General features: G+C 45.0%; 1 protein-coding gene across 1 annotated transcript; it reads right to left on the reverse strand.

Moving 5' to 3' along the window:
* Nucleotides 1–1139: 1139 nt before the first annotated feature.
* Nucleotides 1140–16162, reverse strand: OSGIN1 (oxidative stress induced growth inhibitor 1). Its single transcript, XM_082232362.1, has 6 exons — nt 16004–16162; nt 9788–9899; nt 6652–6788; nt 5592–5783; nt 4470–4561; nt 1140–3297 (listed from the first exon to the last, which is right to left on the reverse strand). Exons 2-6 carry the CDS (start codon nt 9843–9845, stop codon nt 2325–2327), a joined length of 1452 nt encoding a protein of 483 aa, XP_082088488.1. The 5' UTR covers nt 9846–9899; nt 16004–16162; the 3' UTR covers nt 1140–2324.
* Between the last annotated feature and the right edge of the window lie 430 nt (nt 16163–16592).

Genomic DNA, 16592 nt, shown 5'->3' on the forward strand with positions numbered 1-16592 from the left:
AAGCATTTGTAGCTGGGATTGAACTCAGCAAACCAGCACCCTAAAGTGCATGCAAAAAAATACACAAGTTAAAGCATGCACAGTAAGTCAGACAGAAAACACAGCCAAGCCAAATCTCTTTCTCTCTCTGTGTTAAACTTTGGCAACTGAGTCAGAGATCCAACCACCAGGCAGTCCATTTGACCTCTAGCCTGGTGGTCAAATCTGCTCAGATTTTCTGTTTCACTTCCCTCTTCTATATGGCTGAAGGAGATTCATGAGGCCAAGAGCTTGCATGGGTTGGTTGACTTCCAGCTCTTCCTCCACTCAAATGTGTAAACTCAGAAGTTAACACAAGTTCAGGGGTGTTATTTAAGGATAAACCTGTCCAAGGTTGGCTGTGCTAAAGGAGCAATTCAGGAACTTAGGCACAAATAGTTTGCTCTGCAGATCTTACCTGATAAAGAGATGTGAGCCCTAGATACTTATTTAAGCCACCCAAGTGCATCAAAACAGAAATTACAGCTGGCATTCCCTGGTTGAAAATGTTGCTAACTGGGTACTCTGTGTCCCACCTAGGCACTGACCTTGGCAATGAATAATCTACATACATCCCCATTAAACAGAACACATTTGGGTCAAAAACTTTGCTTAAGGGTGGAGAGACTACACACTTGTAAAATGCCAAAATATTTTTATTTAAAAACAGTATACAAAAAATACTCCACATATATATATATATATATATATATATATATATATATATATATATGCTTTCGTAGCAAATATATATATATATATATATATATTTGCTTTCGTAGATTTTCACGGGTACAGGAATGCAGGTTTTGGTGTCTTCGGGTGTCTTCCCGTGTAAGAGTCGGGGTGTCTGTGCGACGTTTCGACGAGGTTTCAACGTTTCCTCTCTGCCCAGAACGTTGGAGGCTATACACCACACCCCTCAACAGTATTTATAGGAACTCAAACACCAGATTCTGCTCTGTTCCAGTAACAAGAAGCCGAAAGCACCAGCCTGAAGATGACGAGTGAGACCTCGTCGAAACGTCGCACAGACACCCCGACTCTTACACGGGAAGACACCCGAAGACACCAAAACCTGCATATATATATATATATATATATATATATATATATATATATATATATATATATAATCTTTTAAAATATTTTTGAAAAACCTTTTGCTTATAAACCAGCAAAATTTAAGTTTATAAAATTCAGCATGTAGACCTAAAGTCAACAAGGGGGTGTTCAAGGATTTCCTGAGATTTCAGCTGTTGCATCCACGATTGCTTAGCTAGGCTACTCAAAATCCACACCTCTAAAGGAGAGCAGGAGAGCAGTGGGCAGCAGGTACAGAAGCCTTTGCCAACTAGTGCTCTACTGGTATTTTGGACTACAGCTCCCATCAGCCCCAGACAGCATGGCTGTGCTGCTTTGGCTGATGGGAGTTGCAGTCCAGAACATCTGGAAAGAACCAGATTGGAGAAGGCTGGGCTACAACACAATATTCAACATCAGGATGCCCTTAGAAAACCCACAAAAGCAGGTTATGTCCTTAGAGCCTTTAGGAACTTGCCAATTAGCTGCAGAACCTTCTTACGCTCCTGAAAATGTACTCTAGAGGATCCCCCCAAAGTTTGTGGGACTTTGGGGGAATAAGGGGCTACTGCCAAATGGGCCCAAGAAAAACCCACTTGGCACCATTAGTGTATCAAAAATAAATAAATAAAGCAGCTAGCTCAGCCCAGCGGTTCCATCAACCAAAGCATTGCTTAGATCCCCTAATTGCTTCCAGCAGTTTGAGACCCGCAGGCGCTGCCTGGCTTTAAAAAAAATAAAAATAAAATTAATTTTACAGCTTTGTGCAACTTTGGATCCAAGTCACACACTCTTTTCGAGTGATGCTTTCTATTTCACAGCTGTTCAGAATGGTATTTTTTAATGGGACAGTGAAGATTAGAGAAATCTACATAATAAATGCGAACACTGATCTACATTCGAAGAAGACCCTGTTGCCAATTTCACTCTGAGTATTCAGAAACCAGCAGTTGCTCCAGCACCTTTCCACTTCTTGTGTGCCAAAGCCTGCATAGAGCTGCCTCCCCAACTTGTAAAGCAGGGAGAAAAGGTTGGGCATGTGGCAGCTTGAGAAGCGAACGTCCCGCAAGCACATTGTCTTGAATCTGCGACCTGGCCTTTCAGAGCAGACCTACCAAATGCTACAATAGAGAGACTTCATATCTGGTAGACTTGCATGTGTTCAGTACCCCTCTTCTCAAAGGCTGACGTGGGTCTTTCTCTAAGGGGAATGTTTGCAAGTGTTATGGGGGGTTGGGGTTGGCCTTCTTCAGCAGAGAGCTGGCCACCGCCAAAGCACCACCTTGCACAAACCGCACAAAATTGTCCCCAGCTAATGGTCCCATAGCATAGAGTCCCTTCTCGTGGACAGACTCATAGGTAAAGGGATCAACATCGATGGGGTTCCTCTTGGAGCTGACCGGCTGCTCACAGTCCACCGCCAAGTCCACACCGTTGTTGGGCAGGTAGGTTAGGTTAGGGTTGGAGCCGATGAGGACAAAAGCCATGGAGATGTTGTGTATTTTCTGGCGGCCACTCTTATCGCAAAAGATGCATTTCCTGTCCTCTGTGAAGGTGACAATGTGGTGCTCAGGAAGGCTGACATAGCATTCATATGGCCCCGGGTAAGGGATGGCCTGCTCTTTCATCATCTGGTGGACTTTGTGGTACTCGGGATACATTGTCTTAGGGAGCTGGTTGAATATGAGGGCTGGGTCGTTGACCCTTCTGCGGAAGGCGTGGATCACTGGGATGTTGCAATGGTGAGCAAAGAGGATGGCGTCTGCCGCAGTGAGCCCAGCGCCAACAATCAGGATCGGGTCAGACATCATGCCAATCTCCTTGTTCTTTACAGCTTCTTCAAGGGCGGAGAGCGTGTGGTGGACAAATGGAAGGTGCTCTCCTTTCACCCCTAAGCGGGATGGGCTGTCGTATGTCCCTGTGGCCAAAACCACATTTTCCGCATACACAGAGAAGGGCTGTGTACCACTGACCGTCGTGAGAAACCCATCAACCTGGAAGAGGCTCCCACTGTCTACCTGGGGGTTGGTTTGTGGATTTTGACTGTTGTAGCAGGAGTCTACATCCACACTCAGTTTCTTTACAGACGTCACAAGAGTTCCACAGCGAAAGTTTTTCTTTAACCCTTTCTTTGCCACATAATACTGATAATACTGGACTATGTCTCCTGCAGTCGCCCTGTTATTTCTGAAGCCCCTGTAACAAGAATATGACTATCAGTACAGACAGATGATCAAGGAACACATTTCCTATGGCAACTTATTCAGGCTAATTTCACCACCTTGCATTGCTCACCAAGGTGTCCTTGAGGCAAATTCAAGGTACTGTACACATTTGAACTTTTAAAGCAGCCTACCTTCCACACTGGATCATCAATTATCACTGGACTTTAACTCCCATCATCCCTGATCACTGACCATGCTGGCTGGCGGTTATGGGGATTGTAGTCCAACAATGTCTTGAGCCTCAAGGTTGGAGCATGCTGGTCTATGACCCTTAGCCAACAACCAGGGATGATGGGGCAACATTTGGGTACCAAGGCTGAGAACACTGGTGTAGGCCGCATTGAACTAGGGGCACCTATGCTCTGACTTGGTATAAGTTAGCTGCCTACGCTTGTGCTTCAAAATACAGCCAGCTTCAGTGGAGTTCACTGCAAGGTACCCAATTCATAATAACTACAGCCCACAGAAAAGAACGCCCAGTTATCAAATTCTGTGGATTGTATTCAAGGTTACAGTAGTTCCTTTTGCATCTTTGTTCTACTTATCTTTTGTGTTTGGGCTTGTACACTCAACTGACTGCTTGTTGACTCAGTCCGCACCTGCAGAACTGAAGTGGAACATCCCATTTACAGTTAATCAGTTTTACCCAGAGGGCTTTGGGTGGATTACAAGCAAAACGCTAGGCAGAGGCAAAGCCACCTTTCCTCCCCATGCCAGCCGAATAGTGCCTCCCGCAAGACATCCCAAATAAGGCATTTGAAAAAATTCCTTCACAGTGACTAGACTGCAACAAGGAGGACTTTTTTACATGCATTTATTTGCTTTTATGCAGTCAAGAGGTTCTTTGATCATGGATGGTCATAATAGGACAGGTAACACGATGCCTTGGATCTACTGGGCCTACTAAGCACAGAGCCACTGTGAGGCAATGGTTAGAGTGTGGGACTAGCATCTGGGAGATCAGAGTTCGAATCCCCACTCAGCCACGAAGCTCACTAGGTCAGCCTGGGGCCTACCTCACAGGGCTGTCATAAAATGGGGGAGGGAGAACTATGAGCACCTTGGAGCAAAGGTGAGATATAAATGCAAGAAATAATAAGGAAAGCTTCTCATTTGATTATTTTCATCCAAGAGCAAGCGTACCTTTTCTTCTTACTCAACCAGTCTTTGAACTGCAGGTCAGGAAGCCCCATCCAGTCTCCCTGGCTCAGTGTGAACATGGATCCCTCGATAGACTAAAAAAAGAATGAAGATAGCACATAAATCAATTAAATTATGGCTGGAGGTGGATGAAAACTGCACTGCAGTGTAGCAAGTCTCATGGGGTCTCTGGCCACCCCTTTAATTCCTTTGCCTATTCTAAAAATAAATGTGGGTGTTGCAAGAGATTAAGTGGAATGTTCAATCTTCCTTTGGCTAGTCATAAATATGCAGAGCCACAGAATAGCCTTCATCAACAGAGTGTCCACCACATGTTTGGACTTCAACTACCAACAATCCTAACCCACATGGCTGTGTTGGCCTGGGCTGATGGGAACTGTGGTCCAAAACATCTAGAAACCTGCCACAGGGACTAAATTGGTTTACGTCTAGCTAATCCAGCACATGCTTTCTACCATTATTTCTTCCTGCTGGAGTTCACTGATAGAGCAGGAATACATATAAACAGCTCAGAACTTGCTCAGATAAATTGCAGTTCAAGCACATAACTCCATAGTTAGTTGACATATTTCAACCTTGAACTGGAAAAGTCTAGCCATCTTGCAGATTGCAATGGGCCAGGGGTGGTGAACCTCAAACTCAGGGGCCAAATACACCCCCTCAGGCTCTTGGGATTCTTCCCAAGCCAGGCCTTCTCACCAAGCCTACTTCACACGCACACACCCGAAAGCTTTTGCCTGGGTGGAACAGGTCCTGAAAGTGTGGTAATGTCACTTGCTTGCTGGGGATAGAGAGCTGTGGGTATAGCTCTCTGACTTTGTGTGGCTGAAAATTACCCTATCATTCAAAGGAAAGACCCATGCCCACTGCCCTGCCCACTTTTGCCTGTGGTCCCACACTCTACAGACATGTGGTCCCTGGAAGGTTCTCTACAAGGTAATGTGGCCCTTGGGTTGTAAAAGCTTCTTGACTCCTGTGATGGGTCATCCCTCATGAATGAAAAGATCAGCTTGGGTTGAGCCTTAAGGGACTAACCACTTTTAAGATGGGTCAACAAACTGTTGCCAGTTTTTAAAAGGATCCAATATACAGAATTGCACTTACATGCCAGGCTCCTCCAGGAAGGTTTTTGCCAAGAACCAGATGAGGAATGGCTCTGTCAGGTTGATGTGCCCAAGCAAGGACTGAATCTGCAGTCCCGCCGAAATCAGTATCTGGACGCATCAGGGCATCAAAAAGGAGAGCAACTGGGCTGGAGGATCGCCCTTCCAGACCTTCAGATAGGTACTCAATATCCTGGAGGGAAAGAGAGAACTCTTGATGAACACAATCTTTTAATCATCACAAATTCTGGATTCAGAAGGCCTAGTTGTGGGCAGTCATCTCGAGATCCAGTGTGGCATAGTGGTAAGAGTATCAGACTAGGACCTGGGAGACCAGGGTTCAAATCCCCACTTAGCATGAAGCTCACTCAGTGACCTTGGGCCAGTCATTGCCTTTCAGCCTGAGTACCTCACAGGGTTGTTGCAGGGGTTAAATGATGAGGGGGAGAACCAGGTGTACTACCTGGAGCACCTTGGAGAAAAAAGTGGGCCATGAATGAATGAATGCTAGATGAATATACAATCCCTTTCCTGTTTATTCTAAGTGGCACTCCTTATACCCTAGACACACTATTTAATGCATGGATAAGGAACGGAGGTCCTTATCTCCTTCACACATAAACACCTCATAGGCCACGTCTGACAGGTGGGTCACCCCATCCACCTTTCCATCACTTGACAGCACAGTGGCATGAGACAAGCCATTTTTGCCATGTGGGTGATCAGATAATTGTCAGGACTTGCATAAGCACCATGCACCTCGGCAAGCCTGGCAATTAGCCAATAGCTGCTTCTTGCAGAGGACTATCTCACAAAGTACTGGTGCTACCAATAAGCTGATTGATGGTGCCTACAACCCTTGCTTTGGCCCAGCTGTGTCTTTAGTCATCTCACACCTGACATAGGCCTCATTGGTGCCTACCAGGCAATTGCTTTAATATACAAGGCTGCCCCTAACAGGGCCAAGATCATGCTTCACTTGCTCTAAAGTAGAGAATAATTTTAGAGCCCAAATTCCCTCTGTTGAAGGATGAACCAAGGGTGCTGGGAGCTGTACCAACCTGGTCTAAGATGGAAACCTCAGGTGTCTCTTCCAGTTTCCTTTGCAGAATGGGATTCGGATGAACAGGGTTCCTTCGGACATAGGGAATGTTACCAGACAGTAGGTAGGATAAGCAGATCCCCGAAGGGCCATTTCCTGAAAGAGAAATTAGATGGCTCCATAAGTGTTATTCAGAGATGGAGGCAAAGGTTCTTCTGCTCATCAAACAGGCCCAAGACATTCTGCTGCTGGAGGCAAAGCATCAAATGTTCTCCCTCTAAGTCACAGGGTTCCAGAAATTGATCACACATAGTATGCCACCTGCCAGCCCCTGTTATCCAATGTGGTATGGCAGGTGGTATAGTGCCGCAACACCAGCTTTCCTGCAGAAGGGTTGCTGTTGCTTACCAGAAGAGGAAGGGGTGAGACGACATGGAGGTGCAAGAAACAGTCCACCTGATGGGAAATTGTGATGGCAGCTCCACTCCACCCAGCAAGCACTCCTGCTTGCTGGTTATCTACTGTTTGACAACTGTGCTTTTTGTCCAACAGATTAAATCTCATATGTTCCTAAGATAGCCACTTTCATAAATCTACGTAGGTCATGAAGTACACTCCAAATAATTCCCAACAATTATCACATTCTGGATTCTGCTGTCAAATGTTTGCTACTGCAAAATCTCTGAAAGGCTAAGGCTGGTGCTGAAAACCAAATATAATTTATGCTGTGTTTTTTTTAAAAAATGTGTTTTTAGTCGCCAGCATTTTAAAATTGGTTTTGCTGCTTGTGATGTTTTCAAGCTTCATTTTTGCAATCATTCAACGCTGCCTTCATGCTGCACATTGTCAGGTTTTGCCATTTTTATCCTGCTTTTAATTTTTTCCTCCACGGCGCCTAAGGAGCAACAGCTGTTGGGCACTTAATGAATCTAGAACAAAAGTAACAACATCTTCAGCCAGCCTTGGAAACCAATAACTATTTCAGGCAGAGTTTCCACAGGGTTCAGTCTCCCAGCCTCCTTCTGAGCTGGATTAATATTTTACAGGGCCTTTGTCTAACCATCTGCCACTTTTTGAAGCTCGGTTCCTCACTAGAATGTGTCCAAACCAACAGCTGCATAATGCAAGAAAGCTGGTTAGGGTGACACAGCAACCTATCAGAGCATTAGTATCCCTATGCCATTTGGCACAGTCACCACATTGTAAAAGCCAGCTGGGAGGAGAGATTTCTCAAGGAGCTATATTTAAAGTGCTCCTTCTCCCCTCCCTGCTTAGCATCAACCAAAGAAGGTCTCAGGCACGGACACTTAATATTCGCAGGGACACCATCCACCCCCATGCAATCCAAAGCCTGTGGGGTGCTCAGGTGACTAGCTGAAACTTCTGAGCCCACACTGGTACTTATTTGGCTGCAAAGAACATTTATGACCAATTTGGTCCAGTAAAGTTGATGGCCAAAACCCACTGCATTTACTGTAAGTGCCTGCTTCTCATCTGAAGTTGAGCCTGCATAGTACAGGTTATGTAAGGCTCCTCTTTGCAAAACAAAAACAAACAAACCTCTGAACAGCCAGCAGCTAGATGCTCACAGATAAGGGCTGGCAAGCTTTTTAAACTGTTGAAAGGGGAGAGGGAGAAAAGGGAAGGGGGGGAGGTAAGCAGGCAATTAGGCTGCAGTCAAGAACCAGTGGGCAGAAATACTCAAATTAAAGTTCCCTCTCTGCCTTCTGTGCAGGGGAAAGAATATTTACAACCTGGCTCAAGGCAGCAGTGTGGTGACCTTCATATGTAGGGACTACAACTCCCATAATCCATGGCTATTGGCCATTTTGATTGAGGATGGTGGCAGTTGTAGTCCAAAACATCTGGAAGACACCACCTTGGCTACTCCTGGGCTTGCTCATACAATTAAGATGAGAAGGGTGGTGAGGTTTTTGAGCAACAGAGGTGGAATAAGGGAAGCTTAGACCAAGTCAGACCACCCACCCCTGTCTTAGTAATTGTAGCACTAATGAGCAGCAAACAGTTTTCCTACATAACACTTCCTTAATATAAAATCCACCTAATTTCTCTGCCGCTACCAAGGAACCTTTGTCTTTCATAGGGATGGACAAAACTGTCAATTTCTGTTTCTCTCAGTTGCTGTTTTCCAATCTTAAATTCCGTTGTCACATTTCCACACCAGCATATATGTTTTTTAGGTCCTCACAAAATACATGGCAGCATTTTAGTGTGCATTTCTCCTAATATGCATACTTTTGCACATAATTTCCCTCTTTATTGCAATCAGTTTCACCAATTATAATACAATTTTCATGCCATCTTCAGAAATATATGCATTTTTGTCAGACTTCCTCATATACACATTTTTGTGCATAAAATGTTTGTAAATTGGGGAGCTGTATTGCAAAATTTGGAGAAGTGTGAATTTCAAAGGACAGCTGTGTTTTGCTTCACATATAGTTTTGGGAAGTGAAAATTAGGTGGGCTCACATTAAAATGGAACCGACTCAAATTCCCCCCCCCACTCCTGTGACTAACAATGGAGACATCTGGATTTTATATTTCCAAAAATATGGACGTTCAACTATTATTTGCCTCTCCTTGTCAGCAGTCCCTCATGAGACCTCAAAGCACTCAGCAAAGCCTCATCTGAATGCCTCCACTCTCTCCTCTAACATTCAGTCTTAAGGCTGTTGCCTAAATGCGGATTCCCCCCTGTGGCTCCAGTATCAGCCAATTCCCATCCCCTTATTGTGATCAAGGGATCTGGAGATCTCAAAACTCTGCATGCGCTTTCATAACATTTTGGTTTGCTTAATAAAAGGATTGTCCTAATCTGGATGTTGTTGACATTTCTCTTTGGGGGTAAAACCTTTGCATTTTTATATAACTCTTCTGTTTCCCACAATCTGTGTCCCTGTAGGGGGGGGAAAGTGTCCCAGCAAATTCCCATTGCATTCAAAGAACTGCAACCCCATTTGTTTCCAGTAAGCAAGCTTGTGTTGGCAGCGAAAAGGGAGGGGGGATACCAGGACACTTCTTGCTTTAATTATAGCTCTTGGAACTGCAGCTTGAGGCTGCTGAACACATGGTGGCCTGGCGAGATAATGAGCCCTGGCCAATGTAGATTACTCCCCAGAGTGTATATTTACCTATGATCACTACAGGAAGAGGCTTGGCACTGCTCTGCTCCAGATGTGCATGCAACATGGTTGGGCACTTGCTCAATCTCCACCAGCAAAGTTTGAGATCCTCCAAGTCAGTCTGCAACAATAAAGACAAGCAAATATTTGTTATCACCAGAACATTGTCCTCTCCCACCACCCTGATAATGGTGGGAAACTACTTATGTGCATGTAAGAGCAGAAAGAAGTACCACCAGCAACCAAGTTTTTAAAATGGAAGAATTCTGCATGCTATGTCCACTCCAGTTTTTGAATTTGCATCTTGGGTCTTTCTCCCCACTCTGAAAGGTGAGATTCAAGTGCTTTTTAGGAGGCCTGTGAAACCCCAGCTTTCCGCAACCTGCAGTTCCTTGTTGACAGAGGAAGAACTTCTGAAGAACCGCTGAGAATCCTGAGCAATTTAGAATCCTCATCTACACATTGACATGAGTAGAGTAGGGTCTACAGTGCAGACCCTGTACCCCAAGGACAGTAACACTGGGGGGGGGGGAGCTAGGAAGGTCTCAACCCCAAACTCCCTCATGCAATTCTACAGTGGTACCTCGGGTTACATATGCTTCAGGTTACATAGGCTTCAGGTTACAGACTCCGCTAACCCAGAAATAGTGCTTCAGGTTAAAAACTGAAATTCAGGATGAGAACAGAAATTGTGTTCCGGCGGCACGGCGGCAGCAGGAGGCCCCATTAGCTAAAGTGGTGCTTCAGGTTTAGAACAGTTTCAGGTTAAGTACAGACCTCTGGAACGAATTAAGTACTTAACCCGAGGTACCACTGTATTTTGCATGGGAAATTAGAGCTTATACGATGCCCACTATCACTTCTATGCGGAACTACCACCATCACCACCAGCCAAGAAGCAGGTCATTCTTCCAACTACAAGCAATGTTTAAGTCAACCCAAAGGTAGTAATGCAACCAAATTCAAGCTATAGGTTCTCCTGGTTTTCTTCTCTTTGCTTTTCCAGAGTTGTTGAAAACAAAGAATCTTTAAAGCTTCAAGAATGGAGAAGGGAGTGGGTGAGCTGGGGGAGGAATTCTTGAAATAACTTTTCTTTTTGGAGGTGCCTAGTCACCAGAGCACATCTCATTGAATCAGGCACTTCTGCTATGCTCATCGAGTGGAGAAAGAACTTTGACAACTTTCCAGTAACATTTCCCCATAAGTTTGGCAAGTAGCCCTGGGCTTGGCATGTGGCTTCCTCAAAGTCATTGCATTACTGTAACCTGGAGGCAGAATGTGGTGTCCTTCAGGGCTACCAGGCTGAAAAATACAGCCACTGCTTTAAAATTGTATGAAGCCAAGTTCTAAACTAGGTGTGTGACACAAGCCCTGTTGAGGCACTATGCCCTTCACAAGATGAGGGGAAGTTTGGAGATGAGCTACTGAACGTCTGCAGATGAAAGCATGCCATACTCAAGGAGGCTTTCCATACTCACAAACTAGAACCCTGATTAACCAGCTTCTAGATCACACTGGAATACCAGTTGCTGGAAACAACAGGAGTAGACAGTGCTCTTGTGCTGGAGTCCACAGGCATCTGTTTGGCCACTGTGAGAACAGGATGCTGAACTACATGGGCCATTGGCCGGATCCAGCAGAGTTCTACTTATGAAGCATACATTTTTTCTTTATTTTTCCTTAACAAGATGTATAGATTGCTTAATTGGAAAAAGCCCTCCAAGTAAAATGCTCTGTATTATTTTATAAACTAATTAAAAATATTCATAAGAGAATGCTGATAAAATCAAGCAACATTAAAAACAGGTAGACATAACAGAAAGATTTCCGAATGTAGATAAAATCGGCAGTCATGAATACATAATTTCAAAATCATGTCTGGATAGACTTGCCTAGACAAAAAAATTTTTAGTGGGTGATGAAAGCGACTGTCTGGCATCACTAGGCAGCTCATGCCAGAGCATAGATACTGTCATGTTAAAAATTCATTGCGAGGGCAGAATGCGCATTAAGACACATTTGGAGAAGTGGGAGTACTGCAGACCGAAGCAGTCAAGTGGGCACGTATGGAAATCCCCACGGGACCTCTTGGGGACCTCTTGGTAGTTCCACCTTCCTCAGAAGTTCAGGGTGGGTTTGGAGGCCTGGAGAGGGCTTTCTCTGTGGAAATCCCTCCCCACAGATGAGCTAGGCACCTTCACTATACAGTCTCCATCATATGATAAAGACCCACATCTTTACACTGGCCTTTGGCCCCTGAGAAATTATATTTTTAGGACCTGCCCTATTCTTGTGACTGTAACTCATTTTAAACTGTTTTTAATGGCGGGTTTCAAATTGTTACAACTTGCCCTGGCACCTCAGGCAGAAGGGTGGAGAATAAATCAAAACCATCACCATCATTCATCAAGTAAAATGGTCCCAAGGTCTTAAAAGTTTTAAACACTAGCAAAAGCAGAGGAGGCTCCTAATCGCATGCTTCAGCCCCCAACGAGGTGGATTCTGGGGATGGGCAACAAGGAAGTGACAGGAGAAATGGGGCCAGCACCACGCAGTTCTGTGAGTGTGTGCATGTGAATGGTTGAATAGGCCTACAGGAGATCTTCAATTAGGACCTTTCGCATTGGTTTCCTATAGCTTCTTTGAAGACTGGGGAAGTAGTGCTGGGAGAGGAGGTTCAGCCCTTTCCTTCACGGCCCTTTTCCCAATCTTAGCCATTCCTTGCCCGCCTGCCCCATCCTGAGAGCTAACAGCTAATTTGGAGGAGGAGAAGGTGATTTCGATAAGGGCAAGGGAAGCCACTTACCACAAGGGGGTTTCCTTTTCTCTACTCTCTCTCTCTAAGAAAAACCCAAACAAACCACAAGAGATCTTAATCACTGGTCACATCCAATTTAGCCTTAGGAGTTTGGGGTAAGGAAAATATCCCAAGGCTTCTCAGTTTGTTGTGCTCAAATCTATATATTTCATTACATATAAAGATTAGTTCCTTTTCCTCAATCTGTGCAAGAGATGAAGAACAAATAAGTGGTATGAACTGTGACTGAACATACACAGAAGGCATATTGTAGCTATGATTCACTTTCTATGTTCTCCTTGGGGTGCTTTCCTTGTCTGACTCATCTTCATAAAAGGGACAGGTGAAATATATTAATCCATTATGTTAGAATGATTATTGTTAGTCACATGTAACTTAATTGGCAGATTCAGTCACAGACCTAAGGCTTTCTGCCAGAACCATCCAACTGAAAGTTTACACACACACACACACACACACACACACACACACACACTAGCAGAGATCAATGAAACCCATTGAGTGAACTGAGTTTGGGGAAGACAAAGGACAGTGCTTTCCCCACAGAATGCCTAATTCACTAGTGGAACTTACTGCCACAAGATGCAAAGGCCACTGGCTAGGATGACTTAAAAGAAAGAAACTAAACAAATGCATGGAGGTGGTACTGATCAGTGGCTGTCAACCACAATAGATTTGCCATATTCAGAAGATGGCATTCTCTGCATTTCAGATTCCAGAAGTTGGAGGCAAGCACGGCTCTGTTGCCTTCATACCGAGGGTGTCAACTTTCCAGGGACCTCTGGCTAACTGCTTTTGGATGCCAAGCTGGACTATTGGTCCACCAAGCTCAATATTGTCCACAACAAGGGTAGGAAGGCTGTTCCTCTCCAGATGTTGGGACTCCTATCATCCCTGACCATTGGGGCTTCTGGGAGTTGGAGTCCAATAACATGTGGAGGTCCACGGGTTCCTCATCCATGGCAATAGCTCTCAGGCAGCGGTCTTTGCCAGCCCTACTGGGAGGTGCCAAAAATTGAACCTGAGCCCTTAGCATGCAAGCACATGTTCTACCACTAAGTTACAGTCCTTCCCCAATTTATGCCTGATTCAGCAAGGTTCATCTTAGGTAAAGGACAAGGAATGTGTCTCTCCAGGTGCTGTTGGACCTCAACTCGCATCAGCCTGGCCAACATAGCCAATGGTCAAGGGTTAGGGGTGTTGTAGTCCACAGCAACATCTAGAGGGCCACCAGTTCCCCACCCATGCTTCAGGTTGTTAATCAGCTACATGCATCCCACAAGGACAGCTGCCTATGTAAGATTATGCTACAATACAGGGTCGCAGCAATCTTCCATGTTGCCCCATCACTCTTATCTCTATGGCTTAGCTTCTAACTGCTTGTCACCTTGTAATCAGAAGCACACACTAACAAATTTGACAATTCAATCCTGTGTCAACAGCAGTTGCTCTGGGAGGAGGAGTGTATATCACTTCAAGAAGGGTCTCTTATCTAGGCCAACCTTAACCTCAAACAGCCTTATCCCTCCTGGCCCTTTAGCTCCTGAATATTCATTTCTCATCGCTGGAGGGATGCAGGTTCCCAAGCAGACAATGTAGTGCCTTATTGCCACTTTGCAGGGTCACATACCAGGTTCCCACGAGTCAATTGCCATGATGGTTTCAAGGTAAAAGAGGTTAAGTAAGGGGATTAGAGGGGAGCATTGAGGAGCATTTGGAATAGCAGAGTTCCTCAGTGAAGGACTGCACTCATAGCTCAGTGGTACAGCAGCAGCTTTTGCATGCAAAAGGTCTCAGGTTCAATCCCTGGTATCTCTTGGTAGGGCTAGGACAAAACCCTGCCTGAAACTCTGGAGAACCACTACAGATCAATGGTCTGACTCAATATAAGGCAGCTGCCTATGTTCCTTATACAGTGAGCAAGATAACAAGGGGTGGACATCTACAGTCCCCACTGGGTATTCTGGTGAAGGACAGTGGGTTCAAGCTAGAGATGGAGTCAAGGTCTGCAGTGCCTGAGCTCAGCCCTGGGGAAGGACCATAGCTCAGTGACAGAACATTTGTTTTGGATTCAGACGGTCCCATGCTCAAAGTCTGGCATCTTGAGGTAGGGCTGGGAATGTCCCCAGTCTGAAACTCCATCAATCAGTACAGGCAATGCGGAACTAAATGGGTCCTTGTGGCTGCACTGGCACAGCTCTAGACAGCACTGGGCAACTGCGTTTAGACACCCTTTTAATTTCCCACAGTCACCCTAGAGAGACACTAGATTGAGTGCATTGTGAGAAATGAAGAACGGACATATTCAGCCATCTAACTTCAAGAAATTTGTTTCCTGAGGCATAGGGTCTTAACGGAAGAAAGATAAGCTTGGCAAGAGATGAGCTGCTTAAGAAAAGAGATCAGATTATTTGAAAGGTAACAAAATACAGCCTTGAACAGAACAAAGAATTCTATCTTTTGTTCAGCTGTAGCATATAGCACTCCGCAAACATCTTAAGAGGGCCAAGTCTTGCCATACATTAAGAACACGGTCTGAATGCAAAATGCATGTGAAATATTGCCCTTTCTGTCCTCATTTTATGGCACGCCATAGTTGCCAGCAGAGAAAAAGTGTGCTAAATACATAAACCTGAGTTTATTATTCAGGATGACTTCAGAGTTGTGAAATTGGCCTTTGATCCCTTGAAATTGCTCTCTGGTATCTTTCCACTCCTTTGTAACTGATCTGCAGATTCCACATTCCCGCTGCCAGCACCAATATCCCGCTGTGGTGATAACATTACATAACCGTACTCAGCAGAGAGAGCTCTCTCTGGCCAAACCACGCCAGGCTCACCCACGTTTGGCCACTGGAGTCAGGGAGATGCTTCCAAGTTGAAGAAACTGTATCTTAGAAATCCTACAGCAAAGGTAAGCGATAGCATTTCTGCTACCAGTGGTTTCATTAGGACCCAAATAGCCTTTTACAAAAGCATTTTTCCGCCTGCACACAGCTATTTTGAAGCAAGAGGGTTAAAAAGTTCTGCCAGCCATACCAGTCTGACAGGTGCGTCCCAAGAATGCAAAGTCACATGCCGCCAGACACTCCTTTGATTCCGGTCACTTCAGTTTTGAATATACAGTGGAGAGACTGTATATACAGTGGAGAGACCCTGGGCATTTTCCCACAGTTCCACACCACCTTCTGCTTTCTAAAAGGCAGAAACTTCTCTGCTCCCATTTGTCAAGAGGAGTGCTTCCCTTCTGCTCGGCTGATTCATTCCCCCAAAAAATTCCCCTAGCATGAACGAGGGTGAATTCTTGGTTATCTGGTGCCTTTCTCTTTTTAAATCACTTATTTCTTACAATGCGGACAGGCAGTCAACTTAGCAAACCTTTTTGGCATCCTTCCAGTGTCATCTTACCTTGGAAAAAGTCTGCTGGATCTCAAGGAAGGCCTGTCAGTCACAGGTGTCCCTCTAGCCAGAAGAGAATGAACCAGCCGGCTGTTTCGAGAAACTACTTCTCTCCCGCCCGCCCTTCTCCAGCTGCAGTTTAAATATATTACAGGCAAGTCTCCCATCCAGAGGAGGCGGGGCTCAGGGCCCTGTGGGCATGGCTAGGAAACTCTCTCATAAGCATGAGTCAGCAGCAGCAGCAGCCGAGTCATTTACGCACTTTTATGAATGGAGCTACACAGTAACTGTTGCTGGGGGACACAGCCTAGAATGAAAAAGAACTGGATAAAAAGTAGCCTTGACACTCCCCTGGTGCCAAAGGCATAGAAGACCATTTTGTAGATTTTGTTATCTAGAGCCAAAGGGGCAGTAACAGTGCAGTGCTGGGATTACTGAACACAACTGATCTGAGAGCAAGTCCCACCGAACTCACTGGAACTTATTTAAATCACTTGAAAACAAATGACAGTCAAGAGGTTAGAGTGGATTCTTTCATTTTCATTTTCTTTTCTTTTTTTAAAAAGAAAGTTGCTCCAGAAGTAGAAATACTGTAAAA

This window comes from Podarcis vaucheri (genome assembly GCF_965113315.1).
Source record: "Podarcis vaucheri genome assembly, chromosome: 7".
NCBI lineage: Eukaryota > Metazoa > Chordata > Lepidosauria > Squamata > Lacertidae > Podarcis > Podarcis vaucheri.